Here is a 21982-nt window from a genome sequence, read left to right as displayed (position 1 = left end):
TTCAGACATTTTTTGAAACTATACCAAGTGAATACTTTGAATCACATGGTACCAAAGTTTCTTTGACAATGCTTTAGTTTTCACAAACTAGTTCTAGTGTGTTTTGCCACTGACAAAAATGTAATATGCCTCATCTATACCTTGTCCACTGTTTGAAGCCATCTCTTCCTTGATTGAGAAGTTTCGAACATTCCACTGCATAGCAGTAACTCAGTGAGTCTCAGCACTGGTGCCACAGTGCACGTCTAAAGTTTCTAAAGTGAATTTCAGATGCTTTTGAATTGCCTACATCCCTCTAAAGTGCTAAATCCTTCATAGGGCTTAAAAGGAATTTCCATAGCATATGTGCAATGTGCCAAGTTTAGACACTAGTCTAAACAAGAGTGAATTTCAGTCTCAATGAAAAGATAAGCTACTTACTATTAGATTATTGTTCCAGTACAAAAACAATGGATCTTTTGTGCTGATCCGGTTGATCTACTCGATTTTGCTTAATGTTGATACTGTTGATTTTGTAGCACAGCTGAAATCAGTTGAAATATGTTGAAGTCATGCTCTAAGGTCAAATATAATGTCAAAATAGAAATAGAGTTACACCATGTATTAACAGATTTCCTGCTCTCGAGGGCAAGGCATTGACAGAAAAGAGTAAGGAAAGGAAGGGAAATGGTAGCAGCCATGCAGGTTTATGTTACCCAATATTTTTGGTGAAATTAATATGATACTTCACCTTTATATTGGTTTTTCTTTACAACTATTAAAATTTAACTGTTCATAGCTATGGCATCTCTAATTAATTTTTTTTCCCCTAAAAGTTCTTTTCTGAATTTTAGTGGATCTAATTATCTTACACAGACTATGTTAATATGAAAATCCTTTCTGCAAATCTCAGTTTCCATTGGTTTCCCAACATATGAGGTTGGTTTGGGGCTGCAGACCGGCAGTTCTATGGAAAACAGTATCCTGTCTCAGTAACTGCTATTAGCCCTTGTTCTGAGAGCAGATATTCATCATCCCCCAGCAGCTCTGTGTCCTCTGGTAGCCTATGGTGGGGGCTGTTACAGCATGACAGTACATGTCATTGGGGGGCTAGAGGAGATACACTTTGTTATTTCCATTCTGGCAGTTCAAGGTGTAATAGTTTGCTTCTAAAATTCAGGAGCCCTTGATAAGAAATGTTTTCTTCAGATTTCTCTTGCTTTTTATCAGTGTTGATGCTTCCTTAGATACAATTTGGCCCACTTTGACTAGTCAAATATGTTTGGAAATTATCACTTCACAACTTTTGATTGTACATCTTTCTCCTTAAAAAAATAGTCAGATACAGGAAAAAAAATCCCTTTTCTTTAACAGGTGTTTTTTTTTGTTTGTTTTACATTGTACTGCAAATTTTAAGGAAGGACATTCACAATTTAGTGTTTTATAGAAGAAAAAACCCACAACATTAATAGGAAATTAATAGAAAGAATGAAAGTACTTGAGAGTTTCTGAGGGAAGATGTTTTGGTTTAGGAGTAATTTCAATTGAATTCAGTAATTACAAGAGAATAATCATGCTGTGCTGAAACTTTCTATGCCATGTTTCAGCCTATAGCAAAAGTTTATAGCCAAATATGATCCCTGATATTTTCCTATCTTTCCTCCTTAAATTTTACTTGTGTCCAGTGCTGTTTCAAACAATGTTAAGAGATATTTCCCGTGTTATAACTTTGACCTTTGTCAATATTTTTTAATTCAGTTTTTGTCCAGCTTTCTCACCAGCAGAGCAGACATGGTCTATTTTATTTTAAGTGGCATGTATACTCTGTGATTACAGTATCACAAAGATCAAAAGTACACACTCATTCTATCTCGTTTAGTCCTATATACTTGGCATATGTTAGTTTTTGTCCTTTTATATAAAATAGTACAGCATTTTAAACATTATAAATCTGATCTAAAAATTACACTATACCATTCTTGTGGGACTGGAATCTTTTATTATTACTTACTATTCAAATGGGCTATTGGTACAGTGAGGACATATCTGAAATTAGTAAAGTATATAGAGTGAACACACAACTTTGTGGCTGAACATTATCTGCTTTTGTGTGTTCTTATCACAGAAGTCCCATGTCAGAAGTCGATTTGGGTTTGTTTGTTTTTTTTTTTTACTGCTTCTGAGCATTCTGGAGGGATGGGACAAGGTCAGAGATATGAGATTCAAGGCCAAGTGGCAGGTTCTGCACTTTGATCACAACAACCCCATGCAGTGCTACAGGCTGGGGACAGAGTGGCTGGAAAGCTGTATAGCAGACAACATGGGGATGCTGATTGAGAGCCAGCTGAACACAAGCCAGCAGTGTGACCAGGTGGCCAAGAAGGGCAATGGAATCCTGGCTTGTATCAGGAAGACTGTGGCCAGCAGGACTAGGGCAGTGATCATCCCCCTGTACTGGCTACTGTTGAGGCCACACCTCGAATCCTGTGTCCAGGTCTTGGCCCCTCCCTGCAAGAAAGTCATTGAGATGCTGAAGTGTGACAACGGAAAGACAACAGAGCCGGTGAAGGACCTGGAGACTAAATCCTGTGAGGAACAACCGAGGAAGCTATGGTTGTTTAACCTGGAGAAAAGGAGGCTAAGGGGAGACCTTCTCAGTCTTTACACGTGCCTGGGAGGAGGTTGTAGCAGGTGGAGGTCATTTTCTTCTCCCATGCAGCTAGCAACAGGGCAAGAGAAAGTGGCCTCAAGCTGTGCCAGAGGAGAGTCACTTTGAACATCATGAAGCATTTTTTCATTGTAGGAGTGTTTAAACATTGGAATGGGCTGCCCAGGGAAGTGGTCGGGTCACCATCTCTGGAAGTGTTCAAGAAATGACTGGACATGGCACTTAGTGCCATGGTTTAGTGCCATGGTAGTGTTTGGTCAAATGTTGGACTGAATGGTTTTGGAGGTTTTTTCCAGCCTTAATGATTCTATTATTATTGCACCATGTACATGGCAATATGAAATTACATCATAATTTTTTCAAGATTTTTAAAAAATCTCTGAGTAGCACCAAGGTATTTAAATAAACTCTTGATAGTTTGTTTAAATGAAAAATAAAAAAAAAACAATCAACCCAAAAACAACTGAGGAAAACATTTTGCAATGCTGGGTTAACGGTTGGACTCAATGATCTTAATGTTCTTTTCCAACCTAAATGATCCTCTGGTTCTGTGATCCCAGTAAATGAGAAAAAAGCAGTTTTTGGTTCTATCCAATACTGTTTAGGTCAATGAAAATAAGTTAGTAAATCTGCTCTTAAATAGTCTGGGAGGAACATTTCTGTGACTAGATACACCATTCTCATCTAGATCATAAGTGGAATGAAAAAAATACTTCAGTCAAAGAGCACTAAAAATCTAATTTTTCAAAAGCCACAAAATGTTTCAGGACTGTTACTGACAGAAATACTCTATTTCAGTTTATTTTCACAGGTGATTTGGAAGGTCTATGGCTTATATTAAACTATATCCTTCATTATGCATTTATTACAAATAGTAAGTTAGGTGTGTTTATAACCTGATAGACACCTGTGAAAAACAGAAATTAGTTTCTGTTGGTTTAGCTGTAATTTTTATGAGATGTCAAATAGTATTTGTAAAGTATCAACTGATCCAGTCCCTGATGGTAGTAATTGCAACAGCAGATTATTCCTTGCCTGTTTGATCTTTGACATGTATTAGTTTCTGTTTAATCTTTTAATTTAAGAAAAGACTGTAACCTGCCCTTTACCATACTCACAGAAGTCAGGTTTTCTAAGGCATATCTTTTTGCCTTGTTTAAGTCTTTCTGCCTCATTAAACTGTGGGAGCAGAAAAAGGTGAGCCACAATTATTTATCAGGAGTAACATGGGTGAAAACAGGTGAGGAATGGGAATAATTTTGGCAACACCTCATGCAGACTGCAAAGAGAGACTTGAAATTGCTACAGATATAGGGAAAATTACATTTGTATTTGTCAGAAAACACTAATTCTTTGAAACTGAAACTTGCTGAAGGAAATTTATTGTATTTGTCAAAGAAATATTTTGCACTTATGTGCAGTGTGTACTGGTGTAAGTTTTTGACTGTCTTTCCTTAGCTTTGAATTCTGCTTAGTGTTCTGTAATGAAAAGCTCTGAAAGAGAGAAATCATGAAGTGTTCACGCTTTCATGCCCTGCACAGCCCCATCTGGGCTCCCTGAGTACAGATGAGCTGTTGTGGCCCAGTGCTGAAGTCCTTGCATGGGTCAGCTCATATCTAGGAAAATGGCCAGATTCAGAAAAGATCTACTATGTTTTGTGTTGATTTTCTTTCCAATAAGGAAGTGAAACAAGCATACTGAAGAATCAAGTAAAATTAAGGAAAACACATAAAAATGTACATACTTCTTTTAAGTAGTAGTAGTACACCTGTAATTACTATATCAATAGCAAAAGCTATTATTCAAACTCTAGAGAATGAAAAGTCTATTGGACGGTGGTAAAAAAATAATAAGGTTTTCAGTTCAATCTGAAAAATAAGTGACAGCATGAGGCAATAGATAAAATATTCAGTTATTAATATCCAGGTCCTAACAATTGAGATTGATCTATTTCTTCGCAAATTTTACTTTTCCATTTTCTTGGACCTACTTTTTCCATATGTGTGCTGTAGTCTCCTTTAAAAGAGCAAGAAAGGAATACAGGAGTAAAAAAAAATATGTCTATTTAAAATACTTGCAGTAATTTTTTAATTTAGAAGCATATTAGTAATTCATTTCTTAAAACTGAAAGGTAAATCTGTTCAAGAAATGAGAGTTTGAATTTAAACAGCATATTAACAAATTTTATTTGACTATTACACTTCTGAGTGTTTGCACTCAGAAGTGCTTGATTTGTGGAGTTGATGAAAGGTTTTTGTACAGTGCTACAATATTCAATAATTTTCAAATAAAAAAGAAGGTGCTTTGTTAGTAGGTAAAAAATCTCTAGGCCTTGTTTGCAAAGGCATATATTTATTCTTCTTTTATTATATTGTGAATAGTTTCTTTAAGGTTGTAGGATGCGAGTCAAATGTAGTGTTTGGAAGTTTTTGCAAAACGATGATATACAAGTGGTATACATAGTGGAAACAGAGTTTGGTGGACTGATCTGGCTTTTAGTCCAAGATAAGAAACATGGTTAGGCTCTGAGTTTCTTTTGTTGTTGTTTTAGTTTGCGGCTTGTTTGTGGTGTGTTTTTTATGGGATTTGTTTGTTTGTTTCTTTGGTTTTGGTTTAGTTTTATTAGGAAGCAACACCAGTAAAAGGTAAAATCGTTAATAATCCAATGTAGTTGTGTAAACTGTAGTGTCTCTTGAATTTTATGTTGGAAGTTCGCTTTGAATTCAAATACCATATGCCAACAAAACCTTTAATTTTCTTCATTCTAGTACATTAGTTCATTTAATGAAAGAGGAAAACACTGTAGCAGAAACCAGACATGGGTCTGTCTGATGTTCCCCTTCAAATTAGAAACACATACATCTGTCCTATTCAGGTTATGAGGGATCAGCAACTTACCATTCGAGAGACTTTTGCCAAAAGTCATCAAAGAGATGAATGTAATTAGAGATGATTACAGCCGTTCTCTTAATCTGATGTTCAAGATTATGTCTGTCAACTATCAATGACACAGATAATTCAAGTTCAATTCCTAGAAATAGGTCCCATCATCTGACAGCTTACTGGATACTTTCTCACTGTTACAAAGATCCAAGAAATTATTCTAAAACCACTAGGGAATGAAGTATTTGCTGATTTTCATGCAGAACAAAATTTTGGTTTACAAAAGAAAGTTCTCTTCTCATTCCTGAAGCTGATGCTTTTATCATTCATAAATTCATTGTTTGCCTGCCACAAACTCTCAATTAAAATGTCTTCTCTGGAGAGAAAGAGAACAAATAATTCAATGATAACCAGAAAGATAAAAATGCTTTCTTCAGTGTAGACAGGGACTTTGTAGGTTCAGATAGGTTATATATACAATGCAGAAAATAAAACTTAAGCATGATTCCAAGAGAGATCTCATTGCTTCAGTCCAACATGTCTGCCAAACTGGATTATTAGATTTTTTGACCAACCTGTGTAATGAAAGTCTTGTCATGACTGCACTTGCCAGAACATGGAGGCAAGCATTACTAAGCAAAAATACTCGCAATAACTTCAGAATATGTTCTACTTCTATATATTTCTCTTCCCCTATGAGGGGAGAAAAGCATCTTGATATGTAGAGCACATAACTCTGCTTTTTGTTTAAAATAAAAAGACTAATAAAAGAGAGAGAAAATAAAACATTCATAAGAGAGCACACTGTTCCTGTCCTACTAATTGTAGGCTGCACTTGAACACAGTTTAATCAGGAAAAACCTAGTTGAATGAGACATGGAGTTCCTTCCTTGGCACCTAGGACCTTGGTGATGATTGAGAGTGCTGATGTTACACCTTAGTAGCCTCAGGATGAGCTGCTATTTTATACCAAGTTCTTGGTACTTTTAAGTGTTTGAGTCTACTCAGAAGTGCCTTTACACCACAAGCTGATATTTTATTCTTACCTGTCTTCTCTTTCAACTGAACTGCAAAACAGAGAGAGAGATACTTAAAAATATTTAAGTCATTTAAGTGAACTGTGTAGTGCTATGAAGCCAGCTGGTAGCTCTGAATTCAACATGCAGAACAGGAGCCATGATCTTTTTCATTCAAAAGTGACTGCTCCATGATAATAGACTTATATTGGTGATTTGTGTTTGATGAGCAACAGTCCAGGCAGAAGAATCCTTCCCTTTCCCTGTTGAAGCTGGATCACTAGTGTGGCCAGAAGTGAAAAGTTTATGGGACAACAACATAAGCAACAGCTTCAATTTTGATGCAAATAGTTGAGTCCTTGAGTTTGAGTGTTGGCCTCTGGTCCTTGCACCAAAGACACTTCTTGCAAATGACAGCTGTGAAATGTTTACTTATGCAGCAGTGGGCCTGACTACTGCTAATCTGCCTGCAGAAACCCCCAAAACGTACGTCAGTAGTTTTATTTGGATCACTTCTGTCTGTCTCTGTAGAATTGTCAAGATAAAAATGAAGTGAGACATTTAGAGATGCAACACATTTCAGTACATTCTGCATCCTGGAAAAGAATCTAAACAACTCATTTGCCAAATAAAATTAATATATAAATGAAAGAATACCACATTATGATATTAGAGCTACTGTTTTTCGTTAAAAAAAATTAAATATCTGATTTTCCATTTTAACATGTTACATGTAATACTCTTGAGTTTTTCCCATAGCTTGGACTCATGGAGAATGTATTTAAATTAAAAGCCAACAGAAAATTTGAAAGACTGTTTTTTCTTAAAAACACAAACTGTAGGCTGCTGACTATATTTTTATCTGTTTGAAAAGGAAGATAAAAAGCCTCATTTGACTATATTTTATTTTATTTCAGGACTGGCATACTGATTTATGACTTTCTGTTTTTTCCCCTGCAGTTGCCAACATGTGTTTGTCAAGCTTCTGAAAAATACTGAAGTTGTATAGCAATTTTTCTCATGGTGTTTGTTTAAAATGCTTAACTTGATATATGACTGAAAAGTGTGACTTACTCCATGCTATGCTATTTGTAATGCTGCAATTAAAATTACTGGTTAGTGTAAGTATTCTCGTTTTTAGTGGAAAAATGATTAAAACTTCCTCTACATGTTCACCTTTCCCACCAGGTTTAATTGGACCTTTAAAGAAGGAAAAAAAAGTTGTTAAATACTCATGTAAGATGCCAATTTGATTCAAGCCTTGCCTCCTGGCTGAGGTGTAAAACAATGAAAAGTGACAACAGTGTGCATTCAAAAGATAATTTGTTATAAACACATTTCTTAAGCCTGCATGTTTATTATATAAAACTGCCCCAAACCAGACTATCCATTGAAACTAGGCTTTTACCTCCAATTCCTACAATCCAGATTTATCAGAAATTCACCCCCTATGAAATCCTTTATGGTCCCAACAGGCCTGATTCCTCTCACTTGTTTTATTTCTAAACTATAAATATTGTTTTTTCGCGTCTCAGTGTGGAAATCTGGCTATATCCATTTTACATGCTTACTGGAGTAGAAAACTGCCTAATCAGATAGGAAAACAGTTGGCAGTGTATAAATCAGGGTTTGCCTAGAATTTCAAAGTGTGAAACTGGCAGACGAGCACATATCCTAGGAGTTCTGCCTTTCTCCAGCTTCCCTGCAGAGAATTCACATGGCAAATCTGATCACCAGAGCCATCTGTATAAACACATGGGTGTGTTGTCCTGAATTAACACAGCAGCTCTACTGGGGAATGTAATTAAAGTCTTATTTTTAAATTTCCCCACCAGACTCTCTGAAATGCAGATTTATACACCGGGAATAAGAATCTTATCTTGATTTTGATGAGGAAATGAATTGCAATGTGTTTTACTACCAACTAGTCTAACAGAAACCCCAAAGTTAAGTTCAGGGTGCTCCTTAGTGATGCTCCAGGGATGAATTTACCCTCTCGTGTCCTGCGGATCAGTAACACTGTGATACTGAAACTCATGCTGTGCTACAAACAGCTTTCCTTATACTCAAAGGAAAAAAAAAACACAAAAGCCAGAACTTTTTATATACGAATGGTTTTACTCTAAAGTTGCCTGCTCTACCCAGTCAACATTCCTTCCTAACATTCATGTTGAAACAGAGTTAAGTAAGGATTCATGCTGTAGTGGTGACAGGGGGGGTTGTTACACAAGATGTAAAGTTTCCCTTGGATTTCATGTCACGATTTTTTCTCATTACTTAAACAAGAACTACATTGCAGTGGTGCAGGTACCAGGCAATAAAGATTTCCCTTGGTGCTGACAAACTCTGAGACCGCAAATGGAGGTGCTTACATGCCGCAAGAGATATTGCATAATGTTCTTTTCCTTTAGGCTAGGGATTGCTGTGACAAAGGAAACATCTTTATGTAAGAACTACTATTGTAGCAAAAAACATTTAATTCTTATTATAGTCAAAGATTTCAATACCAGTATGTTTTATTTAGTAAGGTATGGAAACTATTTCTATGCAGCTTTTACCCTGCCTTATTTATTATACTGCTCTTGGAGTTCCTTCAATTATTGTCAGTAATTCTGCTTTATTATTTAGTGATGTCCAAATGCAACAGAGGAAATATGTGGGTTTTTAAAGAAAGGAAAGAAAGAAGAATACATGTTTTATAGAGAGTTCTGACAAAGCTTTTATATTCTCACAAAGCTTTTATAACTGGTATGTGTAAGACGCCCACGTATCTGATTTGCGGGTAGTTTATTGAGTCCATTTGTAAGGATTTTGACAACTGAAAAATTATTTTGTAGCAATGGGATGTTAAACAGTAAAGGAAATAGGAAAAGAGTTTCGTTGGAATGTTGCAGTTTGTCTGTGCCTCACTAGCATGGGAGTTTAGGTGCCCATGATGTGTTAATTGAAAAAGGAAAAAATTGGTATCTATATCAAGAAAACAAACAAATGTAAATTCCCACTCATACTGGTCAAAATGCAGATAAGGTTATTGCTGGACAACATTTGAGGTATTTCAGATTTTAGGGGATTGGTAGCTATTTTTCTGTGTTCCCCAAATAATAAGTGATGAGATAAAGAATATTTTATATTCAGAAGCAAGCTCTTCTTCCTTTGAATAATATGTTATAAGGTTTGAAATACTGTTAATAGGGATATGAAACTATGACATTTCATGCAATTTTTTTTTACTTTTGAATCTACTTTCCAGTAAAAAAATCTGATACAAAAATTACAGCAGCCACATTTTTTAAATGAAAATCCTTATTACAAGCAACAAAAACTGAGCTAAACTGCTATTATCATATTTATTTTGCTTTTTTTATTTTTTATTTTTATGTTTTCTTTTTTCCCTGAAATGTGAATGTGTGAAAACTCTTGCTCTGAAAAGACAACTTTAATATAACAGTATTTTAAGCTGAAATGTTTTTCTGTTTTGAATAACTGAGGCTTAGTGGTATATGCTTTGGTGACTAGTTGCAACTGCAGCATATGCCTGGTTTCTGCTACAAAGAACACTTCTTTGAAATTAAGGTTATCAAAGGAAAATATCTGGACAAAATGAAGGCGCAGAAACGAGGATAGACTAATAGATGAAAGGTAGATGTGTAGGTGCCTTTCTCCTATTACCTGTTAGACATTATTTGGAACAAGGGCTGTTGTTACACCACATTATTTTATGTAGCAGTTCCTACAGACCTCATTCTTTTCACTGTGACTGCAATAAGTTCCTGTGAGCCTGACATGGCAGTGTCAGAATCTTGCCTGCAAAATTGTCTTATTATCCAGGTTTTGACAACTTAGCTTGATGAAAAATCTGCTTGTAGGAGTTTTGCTCCAGATAAGATGGCAGAATATAGAAAAATTCAACAAATTTAAACAAAATAATTATCTTGTTTGCCCACTGGTGCTGCAGGAGCCTTCAATATTAAGCTTTCCAGTGATGATATGTTTCTGTTTTTGGAATGATATATGGTTATATTTATAGCATATATATTTATAAAATATTTATAAAATTTTTGACACCAAGTCTTCCAGTGGCAACAGTTTTTTGTATTTTAAGAATGTGCTAAATATCCCAAAATAAACTTACTGATAGAAAAGGAAGTTTCAAAAAATAGCACTCAGTACTATTTTGACTCTGTTAAAAATATTTTGGGTGTGTTTTAGGCAAAACTTTTATTTTTCAATTACTAATTTCATCATACTGGATTTTTGCTCCATCAGGTACCGAGTTCTGTACCACCTCTGAGCTCGAAAGTCATGTGGATATAGTTGTTGTCTCAGATGATATTCTCATCACTGTGTGGCTAGTATGTCTTTACAATGGAAGTCACCTTGACCAAATAATGAATTGAAGTAGACTCGGGCATCAATCACTTATTATGCTGTAGAGATGATATTTCAGTAGATTTGTAAATGTCATCACTCCAAGAAAGACTGTTTAAAGAAGGACAGAGGTTGCATTATTCAAAGAAAATAGTTTTTCTGGGATTAATGAAAAGATTTATTTAAAATTTTGCATAAGTTCCTGAGGTCTTTAGGGAGCCCCAAGACACAAAGTTCTGGTTTAACATATGGATATATTACATAGAGTTTCAAAAGGATGAATTTTTATTTTAAAATGTTAATCAGCTGGATATTGAAACTTGAAGGTATTAATTCTGAGAATATTTTATTATAATCCACCTGTAGGCTAAAAGTGAAGAATGCTATTCCTTACTGATTCCCTGCTCTCCTAGTGCAGATTTCACTTATTTTCACAAAAGATTTTAAAATACTGAGCTAAAAACTGGATCAAAGTTGTGGTGTAATACATAAATCGCTTCTCTATCAGGTGCTGGGCTGAAGTTCAGTCCAAGACATTTGGCTCAGATTAAACTGAGCCTCTCTTTTCACTCCTTCTTCTTGATCTTACACAGTATTTTCAAGTTCATTAAAACATTTTATTTTTTAAGGTTATTAACAAACTTGGGCCTCTGGAGTGGATTCTCAATACTCCCAGTCATCATAGAGTTCATCATGGTAAGATAAAAATGGAACCTCTTATTCCTTGATGTATAGTTTTTTTATTTATCTCAAGGTCACTATTTCTATAGTAATAATAATGTAAAATTGTACTGTAAAATCAGTTTTATAGAAATATTTCAATTTTGACCATTACTTCAAAAATAGTCCCTGTTCAGTTAGAAATATAATTTGAAGACTCAGCAAAACAATTCAATGTTTGTAAATATGAAGAGTGATAGAAGAATATCTCATTCTTCCCTGACTACTGAAACATCATCAACAAATATGCTTTTGCATTCAAATTCAAGCACTGTATGTGTGAAAAGACATGGTTATAATTTAGAAGAACTGTTTAATGTTTTAGTGGAATTTGGTTTCAGCTGTCTGAATTATTGATAAATCTCACTCCATACAAATGCATGATGATTGACTTTTCATCAATATTCAGAGGCATTCAAGATTGTGCAGCATATGGAAATTGGATTAATAACTCCACTGCATTCTGAAAAATGTCATGAACATATCTGAGTATAGGTGTCCTTGGTTCATTCAATGTGTAGAGATAAGAAGTTATAAGAAGTAGGGGAAGGGAAGAACAATTTGAAAAAGACATACGCAGTTATAAGTACAGAGGTTTCTATTAATATTTCTTATATCCTCCAAGTGTAGAGCGTTTATGGCCCTGTGTAGACTTTTTAAAAAGACTGTGATGCAATAAGTGTCTAATCCTTAAAATTTGCACAACTATTGGTAATCCTGGAGGGAGAACCTCTGTTCTTATTTGCTCTGCTGTAATTCTAGACTAATCCTCTGATCCTGTTTGGAGTTAAGCTGAATAACTCTGGAGCGGATCAAGGGTTGTACAGTTGCTCCAGACAATCTTGACAAACTTACCTTTGAGGAAAGCTGATATACAAATACATTGCCTAGAAGACATCAAAGGATCAGTTTTCCTCACACTGAAATTAATAATAATGAAGGCAGGTTCAGACATATAATATAGAAGGTAGAGACAACTGACAGCCGTTAATGAATTGATTGCACATATCTGTACTTGGCATGTATTTTCTTTACTATAAACTGGTGAAATTATTTTTGTTTGCTTTTTAATTTGTCTTAGTAAAAATAATTTGAATTGGTTTTACTCTCCAAATGAATCCTTTTATTTCACAAAAATTTGGGGTATGACATGCTGGGTTTGTATGTTTGCATCTGAATAAAAAGACTAGTAAGAAAAAAGAAATTTTATAGAAGTACAAGGAGTGGTGAATTATCTGTCTTTTAAAATTATTTTTAGATTAGAAAGTGATGCTACTCATGATTTTCCTTTGTAATTCAGTTGCATGTGTTCTTCTACATGCCATTACTTGTCTCATAAATGATTTTTATTATAGGTAGAAATCCTTACTGCATTGACAAAAATTATGGCGGCACACTCATTATCTGGGACAGGATATTTGGTAAGTAAAAAAAGGTTTTCTTTCTCATGTTTAGTCAGCATGGCAAAAATATGTATATTTTTGAATTTGATTGTTGGCTGTTGTTTTGTTTTCTTCTTCCACCAGGAACATTTGAGGCTGAAGATGCAAAAGTTGTATATGGCTTAACACATCCAGTAAATTCATTTGATCCCATCATGCTCCAGGTACTGCAGTTTGTATCACTGACTCTGGTATCTTCAACAGCCAGTCATGTTCAAAAGAAACTCCTCTCTTAGTCACAGTTGAGGCCACCCTTGCAGTGCTGCACAGTCAATTACATTATCTAATTTTTTTCAGTATTTGATTACAAGACAGTGATTTCTGCTGAGTGTAGAAACCATGAAAATACAGACCAGTAAAATTAACAACTAATTACATTGCTAATATAACAGACTGAATGATGTCTGTTTTGCAATACGCAGTGCAATATGCAGGAATGCATAGATCAAAATATATTTTCTCTGTTGTCTTTCTTCTCTAAATATTGCTATTTCATAAATAATTCCATCGTATATTATCTTTACTGTTCATATCTCTTCTGCATATTTGCAGTTCAAGGTACTCCAGAATGATTTGTCTTGACAGCATTATAATACTTAGTGTGGTGCTTAGTTATTGGTCTAGGTTTCATTAAGCTAGATAAAAATTCTCTGTAAAAACCTGAGGACTAGAGGAGTCTGTATTTGCCTTTCATGACTATTCATCCAAGAGTCATCTCAAAGAATGAGAAGTTCTACCTGCATGAGTGTCTGGGCTGGAAACTGGAAGTATGTGCAATTATATCCATTCCTTTCAGATACTGAGTAATTTAGTTATTGAGAGTATATGAGATCAAGCGCCCAATAACCAAATTCTACTTTAAAGCTACCATAACTATACAATATGCCATTAAATGTTCTGGTTTGATTATAGGAGAGACAGATGGAAAAACACATATTCCTCTGGGCAGAAGACCGTGTAATCTTCACAGTAAACAAAGGGCTTGATATGGCTTCTGCCTATTTCAACCAGGTTTTCTGAACTGTCTTAATCTATTTCTAATTTATTCTCTTTACGGAGTTTGAGAAATCATTTATTTGAAAGTAAAAACAAATAAAGTATAGTGTTTTATTAAATTTTATTTTACTGAAAATGAAAAATTACTTCATCTTTTTTTTTTCCAGCTACGTCCCTTGGCTCATATTTGGAACACATTTTGGGCCACACCTGGATTCTGCAATAAGCTTTCTGTCATATTCAAAGGGCCAGGCTGGGGACCAGGCAAACCTAGACTTGGCCTTCCTGAGGAAATCCCAGTGGTAAATAGAACATGCACAGGCTTTCAGTTTTGTGTAATTTACCTGGACCTCTTAATGCTACTGGATCAATGTTAAAAAGTCTACACATGCTATTTTAAATTAGCAAATTAGCAGTCATAAAGCATGGGGGAAGATGAAATGGGAACAGAAACTGAAGGAAATGAATGTTTTAGCTGTGGGGGTTTTTCTTTTTATTGGAACGAAAAAATATATTTGAATTTATTTTTTCCTTATTCATTTCTTGAAGAGATTTTCAAAATTTTTCAAGAGTACATTAATTTCTCTCTCTCTTTTTTTTTTTTAGCTGTGGATACGGACACACACACACACACACAGACACACACACACACAGAGACACACACACACACACACAGAGTTAAATTCTGTCTCCCACTGGATAGTATATGAGTTTGACAGTAAATTATCTTTGTGCAATTGTCTGTGTCCCTTTTTGTGATTGTAATTATAAAGAATACTAAAGCATAACAGGCTGGAGCAGGTCACTCTTGAAGGCTACTATCTATTTTGCTTTATACAGATCACTGGAAAAGAAGTTCCCTTCAACCCAATTGTACCAGCTTATCTTAATTGCTATGCAGTTGTACATTTTGCTGTAATAATGGACTTGTACACTGAACTCCTTGCTACCGTGACTGTAAGTAATTCCTACCTTTATGAAATAACATCCTGTGCTAACCATAATGACACACAACATGTTTAAATATTAAAGCAATGAGCAGAGGCTCTACAGCCTGACTCATGTCTTATTTGAACTATTAATAACTATATTCTGCAAAAAGAATCAGCATAAATGGCTAAATATATAATTCTAAAATATTAAATATACAATGTTTGTTATTGTTTAGTAAACAGTGTCTAATAACCATATCAGTTATTTACATATGTATTTAATCGAGCAATTATATGAAAAGATAATTTTTCTAGCAGACATGTGTGTCTGTTTCCATTTTTAGGACCTTATGAGGCTTGAAACTATGTAGGTTTTAAGATGTCAAGGATGATCATACTGTTAGATGCCAATAATGCCCAGGCTTTAGAAGGAAGATTGCAAAGGTCTTGCAGTGCTTGCAGGTGGGAAGGTTCTTGTCAGCATGTGTTCAGAGTTGGAGGAACACAGTCGGGGCAAATCCTTCTTCCAGTCTCCAACATAGAACGGCTTTGATAGAAATACAGCAAAGAAAGGCATGTATTGATCATCTTGTGTTTGGGCTGATGGGACCTCCCTGCTGACTTGTTCTATGGATATCTGGCAGGCTCTTAGGTGAACTACAAGACCATCTCCACCTACAAGTGAGACATTAACTGCTTCCCATGTTTTCAAGCTCCTTTTTTTCCTTCCTTTTATGACAACTCTTTCTCATGTACTAAAGCTAAAATCTTCTAGTTACGAAGCAGAATTTAATGCATCTAGTATTCCCACAAATCAGTCAAAGACCTAACAAGACCTACCTTCCTAAGACCTCCTTAGGTAAACAGCAGTCTTGTGTTTTTGTCACCACTGTTGGCTCAGGCAGGCCATAAGTGTTCTAGGGGTGTCTTTGGTTCTTCTGTCTCTGCTCTGCTGTGGACCTCTCTTGTCCTGGAATGCTCACCTGGCAATCTCCAACGCTTGACCAACATCAATTACTGTCCCCTGCCCACCTCAACGGACACTGCAGCACGTAGCATTCCTGATGTAATATAAAAGCTACCTCAGGCATACTCTTTTGATCAGTATTAAGTTATTCTACATTGTGTTTCCCTCTGTAAAGGGTCACACTGCAACTGCAGGGAATTTGGAGATTACTAAGTTATCTGAGGCTTAGTCTGTTCTAAGTTGTTTCTGAGGACAGGAAACTAAGCCAAACATAAGAATAAATATCTCCACTGTATGTAAGTTATACAGTATATATGATTGCCAGTGTTCTTATATTGAGAAGTCTCTGCAAGATTTTCTGGGTATGCTTCTAGATTCCTACATACCAGAAGCAACTCATATTTGCGTAGGAATCAAACTATGGGGTTTAGGTCTTTTTTGGTTTCTTTTTGGTGGTTTTTCTTTTACTATGTTGTTTTTAGCAGCAAGAAGTTAGAATTCTGATCATGGGGTTTTCTCCTATTTTATTATTTTTGATTTTTGCTTTTTTCTTGTCCTGGAAGACAAAATGGATGGTTCACATTATTTTCTTTGCTAATAACTGCAGCTGTTTAACAATAAGTAATAAGGGAAGTTGAAAAATGCACCCAAGCCCCAGATGATCATTAAATTCTTTCAGTCATGGAAGAACCATCCTGAAGATATGCAATTTATGAACTTACTTCAGAAAAACAACTAGAAAATTCTCTGCACAAAACCGGGGGATAATAAGGTAGTAAGGATAAGAAGGAAAGCACAGGGGATTAGAAGCACCTCATCTCAGGGCATAACCTTCAGCGTGGGTGTAGAAAGTACTGGTCCCAAGGCACAGTTCCAGCATCACTCTGCAGTACAGTGGGGAAGCTGTCATGAGAAGTAAGCTTGTGTATGAATAACTTTACTTGGCAAAAATCTTTCTTCAATATCAGTTTTCCACTACACTGAGTTATGAAATGTCTATGAATACAACTGGAACTTTCTGTCTGGCTATGAATTATGTCATAACTGTGGCATAGCTCCATAAATGGAGAAAACTCACTGTTTTCCTCATCTTTAGGTATAAGTTCCATTTCATAAGAGCCATAAGACACAGCACACAGCTATTACATTTCTCAAGTGATTACAGTTGCTCAGTGTTTGGTCTCACGCCCTGTAGAAGTGTTAAATTTCGCTATCCGTAAAGAGCAACCGTATACCTTCTGTCTGAGTGACCTACATTTAACTTGTGAAAAGAGCAAAACAAGAAATAACAAATACATATTTTCCACAGGAGAGAGCATACGATGTTTGTTTTCTATACAGTGATCTGCACTACATCTAGTGAATAAAACTTGCTTCTGAGCTCTGCACATCTAGATCTGATCCAAAGTTCCTTGAAGAAATGGGATTTGGATCTGTCCCAGAGAGAGTGTTAGGAGTGTAAAACTGCAGTACATTCAAAGTAAAAGTCTCATGGCTCCAGAGCTGCATGTATCACATTAACCAAAGTGAAGTGCACCTTAAACACATTTTGCAGCATCTTTTTTATTGTTAATAGATACTGTAACATTTACTGTGCTTATAATTCTGTGAATATGCGAGCAATTTCAATTAGATGAAAAGTGGTAAGTGGTGAGATAGATCTCTTGAAAGCTGAGAGTACAATTAATGTATCTACTCCATAGGGAATCACCAAGTACTGTGCATGGGATATTGCTAAGAATTTACAATATTTTTTTCCCTAGGAATTCTAAATTAAATACGTTCATACAGCCAAAGACACCTAACAAGGAAAATTTCATAGCATTGTATTAGCATTTCTAATTTGAATGTCAGCAGTGTCTGATATATGACAACAGGGCATCTGTTAACTTGACATTATTCCTAGCAGATTTTTGAAACACTGGACAAATCAAGATGAGAAAATACGTCTATGCTGTTCTTTAAAAGGAATAAAGCAATCTGAGTTCTTTGAAATAGAAAACTCAATTTGGAATATTTCAATGTTCATCTAAATACACATTTGGTATAACATTCCCTATGTTTAAATGAATTATTTTTTTCATTACTAAAACCCCATAAAATAGTAATGCTGTGGCATTCTGTTGATTACAAAGGAATGTAAACTTCTTACTAAATTCTATAATCCACTTTTTAAAGGCTCAAAGATATATTTAAAGCTTTCAATGCAATGAAAATCCAACAGAAATATTTGTTTATGTTTGATTGCAGCCAATAACTGCATTGCAAAACTGTGACTGACTTGTAATTGGGGAACTTGCTGTGGTCCCACATGCTTCTCTGTTTATATAAATACTCCAGTATATAAATACTCATTTATTTTATATATATGTCCATGCATACTATGTTTAAGTGGAACAAAGATGCTAGCTCTAATGAAGGTATAAAAGGTACATTCTTTTCGCACTTGCAGTGCATAGATTTAATATATGATGTTAGTTTAGTGATATAACCCACTAACTATTTTGTTGATTTTGGTAGAGTAATGCCTAGAAAATGAATGCCTCAACTGCCAGTATCCACTTCACAGGGTGATACATGTTTGAAAGCAAATAAAAGAATCAAGGCAGCATATAACTGTACCCCTGGAGCTATAAGAGAAAGTTAGGGAAGCAAACTAATAATAGTAAAATTTATGCTACATGGCTGGTTTTCTAAAAGCTGTTATTCCCAGTGGTTTTATGGTATATTTCACTGCAAATTTTTGGTAATCCTTGACTGGAAGCACAAATGAGGGAATGGCACTTTTTTTGTTGTATGTGAATGTGGTATGTGTACCTACAGTGACGGGTAACTTAAACCTTCTACCTTCATGGTTCCTGGTAAGGCTTTATGGCTCACCTTTCATTCCTTCAGAAAGCTGAAGTTTTGGGAAGTGGAAAGTTGCAACATTGTGCTCAGGCATTACAGTGTCATGCTTTTGTGTAAATCTGATAGTGCCAATTTGAAATTAACTGTGATCTTCAGGTTGTGCTTTAGAGTTCTCCAGTTCGTCATGTTCTGGACCACAGTGTGTATTGACCATAAGGAGTTTTACAAACAGTTAGTGTTCAAAATACTATGGTTCAAGTAGAAGAATGTCTGAAGAGAAATGGAAATTGGCTTGAAAAAATTAATCTGTAAAATATGATCACACATGGCTCAGGTAGTTATTATACCAAAGAACCTTATATAACATTTTAACCATTTAAAGATAAAAGCTTGTTTGCATTTGAGCTTGATTTTTTTGTAATTATAACATTGCATCAGTTCTTCTGATTGACTAATAAACTTTATAATGTATTTCCATTCCCATTCCCAACCCCCCCCCCGCCCCCCTTTTATTTTTCCTGGAACTCTCCATGTTTCAAACAGATATGCAATTTATTAATTTCCTTTCAAGTTCTTAATCTATGCTTTATTCTTCTGTGGTTAGTTAAATGCGGAGAGTCAAATGATAACTCAAGGTTCCATTTTTGCATGTCTTAGAAAAAATGCTTAATAAAGTTTGCAGGGTGACAACTCCAAATTCTAGTACTTAATCCTTTATTTCTTTGTGTAGAGAAAGCTGCAGTCTGAATTGCAATATTACAGTGTATCTGTTATCAAGCTTATAATTATTTTAATGTCTATCAACAACAATGTAATAGAAAAATGATAATAAAATTATTATTGTATCCTGAAAATATGTTAACTTTAAAAGGCTCATTTTAAATTTCTTTTTCATACTCTCCTGGAAATGTGAAATAAAATATATTTTTAAGCAAACAAAAAAGTACTTGGTAGAAGGTATGGGTAAAAACACCACTAGACTATGACCCAAAACCGTCTGCTTTGGGGAATTGTTTCCATCACCTACTCACGTTCAACTCTTGGTGCAATACCAAATTTAGGCTTTAGACTTGCAGTCTAGCTAATAGCAAGAAATGGAATCATTCCCAAAATGCTGTCTCTACCAGTTACAGTGAAAGTGTAGGTTAGTAACAGGTTTTCAGGCACTTCAGTGAAAGTATTTAAGGGCAAGTAGAATGAATCAGCGCCTCAGTTTTTTGAAACCAGATTCACAGGAAACCCTGATGCCTGGGACTTGGTGACTGGTTGTCTCATAAGTAGCCAGCTCGGAAACACAGGGAAGGTGGAAAATACAAAATTATGCAGCTCTTTTAAATTGGAAATTTGGGACAACCTTATTTATTCATAACATGTACTGTTGGATCCTCCCTGAAGACAAGTATTAATTCTTGTGTCAAAACCATTTCAGTTTCATTAATTTCCCATAAAGTGCGATTTCAGCTGTATCTTGTAATGTAGCACTTGATTGACATCTGGATTTGATGTTCAGTTCTCTTTCCTGCCTAAAGGGGATACAGAACTTTACTCTCCTTTTCTCAGAATAGTGCTCTACTACCATGGGAACATTTTTAAGGCAGTCTGCAGAACCTGGTGCATCACACTGGGAATAAAGCAAAATCTGACACACCTGGGCAGAATGACAGGTTTAAAAGAAAAGTGTAATTCTTCAACTTAAAAATAAGAACAGTCTCTAAAGAGAAGTCTTGAATCCTGTCCTCGTTCCCTGGGAAACTCCTTTATTTGACAAGTAACAATCATTGAAAAACATATCAAAGCATTTCTCAGAAATTTATGGGTGAGTTCCCTAATGTCCTTGCCAAATCATGTTTTTCTTTGCTCACTTCTTGAATTTTTGTATGACACAGTTTCTACAGGAAGCTGAAGTGGGAGTTGAACTCACTGTGTCTAAATGAGCCATTAAAGGACTTCTCATTTTATTAAATTCAGACTGAATCTGTACCTGATTTTTATTAAAAAAATCTATGTCCAAATATTTTGTCACTTCAAAACAAATTATTTCATGCTAACAATAGAAAGTTTATCGTTAGGAGGGATGGAACAGATTGGAAATGTAGAAATCCAGTAATAAGTTTGATTCTCTTCTGGTATAAATCTGTGAAACAGAGTGGCTTGACAGGTGTAATTTGTGAGATATGTGTTCTGGCTTGTAAACTGATGAGGCTGCTGTTAGCTGGCTTATGGCTGGGGTTGAGTTTTTTTCATTCAATAACCTTTTGTTAAAGATATCTAAGTATGTGTTTGTGATTCTTCAGTAAAACTACAGAAAGCTGTCCAGCCAGAGTGTGTGGCTTGATGTGTTTTGCAAACATGGGCACTCTAAGTTCACACAGCTGTAAAACTCGAGAATATCCTCCTGTGGCCTCCCACGCTTACAGATCCTTACCTTAGATCTCTTTGAGGGGTTGGGGCCACCACTGAAGGAAGCTGGTTGTGTCACTGAATAGGATTTATTGAAATCAGGGCAGACATTCATAGAGTTTTATCTTTGCAGTGCTTGCATTCTGGAAGTGCAAGATGCTGTTTATAAACTGTATTGCTGTTAAAGCAAGAAAGCATTTCTATTACTCAGTCTGATCCATTACTTTTGGTTTGGTTTGGTTTTGTAAATGAAAAAACTAATACTTGAAACAAAGTCAAGGAGAGAACAAGAAAACTGATTAAATATTTGATTTTCAAAGGCAGCCGTGTAAAATTAAAAAAAAAAAAAGAAAAAATAGTAAATGAAAAAATTCAAACTTTACAATCAAAATAGCTTATGTTTCCTGAGTTTTATTTATATAATTCTGATGTAAAGTGAAAGGACAGAAGTCCCCATTCTGCTTTTCATCTGAGCAGCAGATTACCACATTTCATCTGAGCAGCAGTTTTCATTAACACATGTTAATGTTAAGAAATGTTTTACGTCTGATTGAAGTTAATTATATGAGTTGAAGAGTTTTGCTGAATTGAGAGTCAGGTTTTTAGCTGTAATGAATTTTGTTTCGTCTCAAGTATGATCAGGTCATGTGAACTTTTATTCTCACCGATACATTGGTTTTGGTATCCACTGAGATTCATGGATGACTATTGTAAAAACCTGGTAACATAACATGAAATTAAAAGAACAGGGATGCTTGGA

The 21982-nt window shown here is 35.3% G+C and overlaps 1 protein-coding gene across 1 annotated transcript in view; it reads left to right on the top strand.

Moving 5' to 3' along the window:
- Positions 1 to 21982, top strand: part of AGMO (alkylglycerol monooxygenase) — a 183304-nt gene that overhangs the window by 82073 nt on the left and 79249 nt on the right. The window contains exons 6-10 of the mRNA XM_071559974.1: positions 11545 to 11611; positions 12991 to 13056; positions 13162 to 13241; positions 14241 to 14375; positions 14914 to 15030. Coding sequence (XP_071416075.1) covers positions 11545 to 11611; positions 12991 to 13056; positions 13162 to 13241; positions 14241 to 14375; positions 14914 to 15030 — 465 coding nt within the window. The remainder of the gene's footprint in view (positions 1 to 11544; positions 11612 to 12990; positions 13057 to 13161; positions 13242 to 14240; positions 14376 to 14913; positions 15031 to 21982) is intronic.

Source organism: Pithys albifrons, chromosome 7, assembly GCF_047495875.1.
Source record: "Pithys albifrons albifrons isolate INPA30051 chromosome 7, PitAlb_v1, whole genome shotgun sequence".
Classification (NCBI taxonomy): Eukaryota; Metazoa; Chordata; class Aves; order Passeriformes; family Thamnophilidae; genus Pithys; species Pithys albifrons.
Note: the sequence above shows the minus strand (reverse complement) of the source record. Positions and strands in the feature narration are given on the sequence as shown.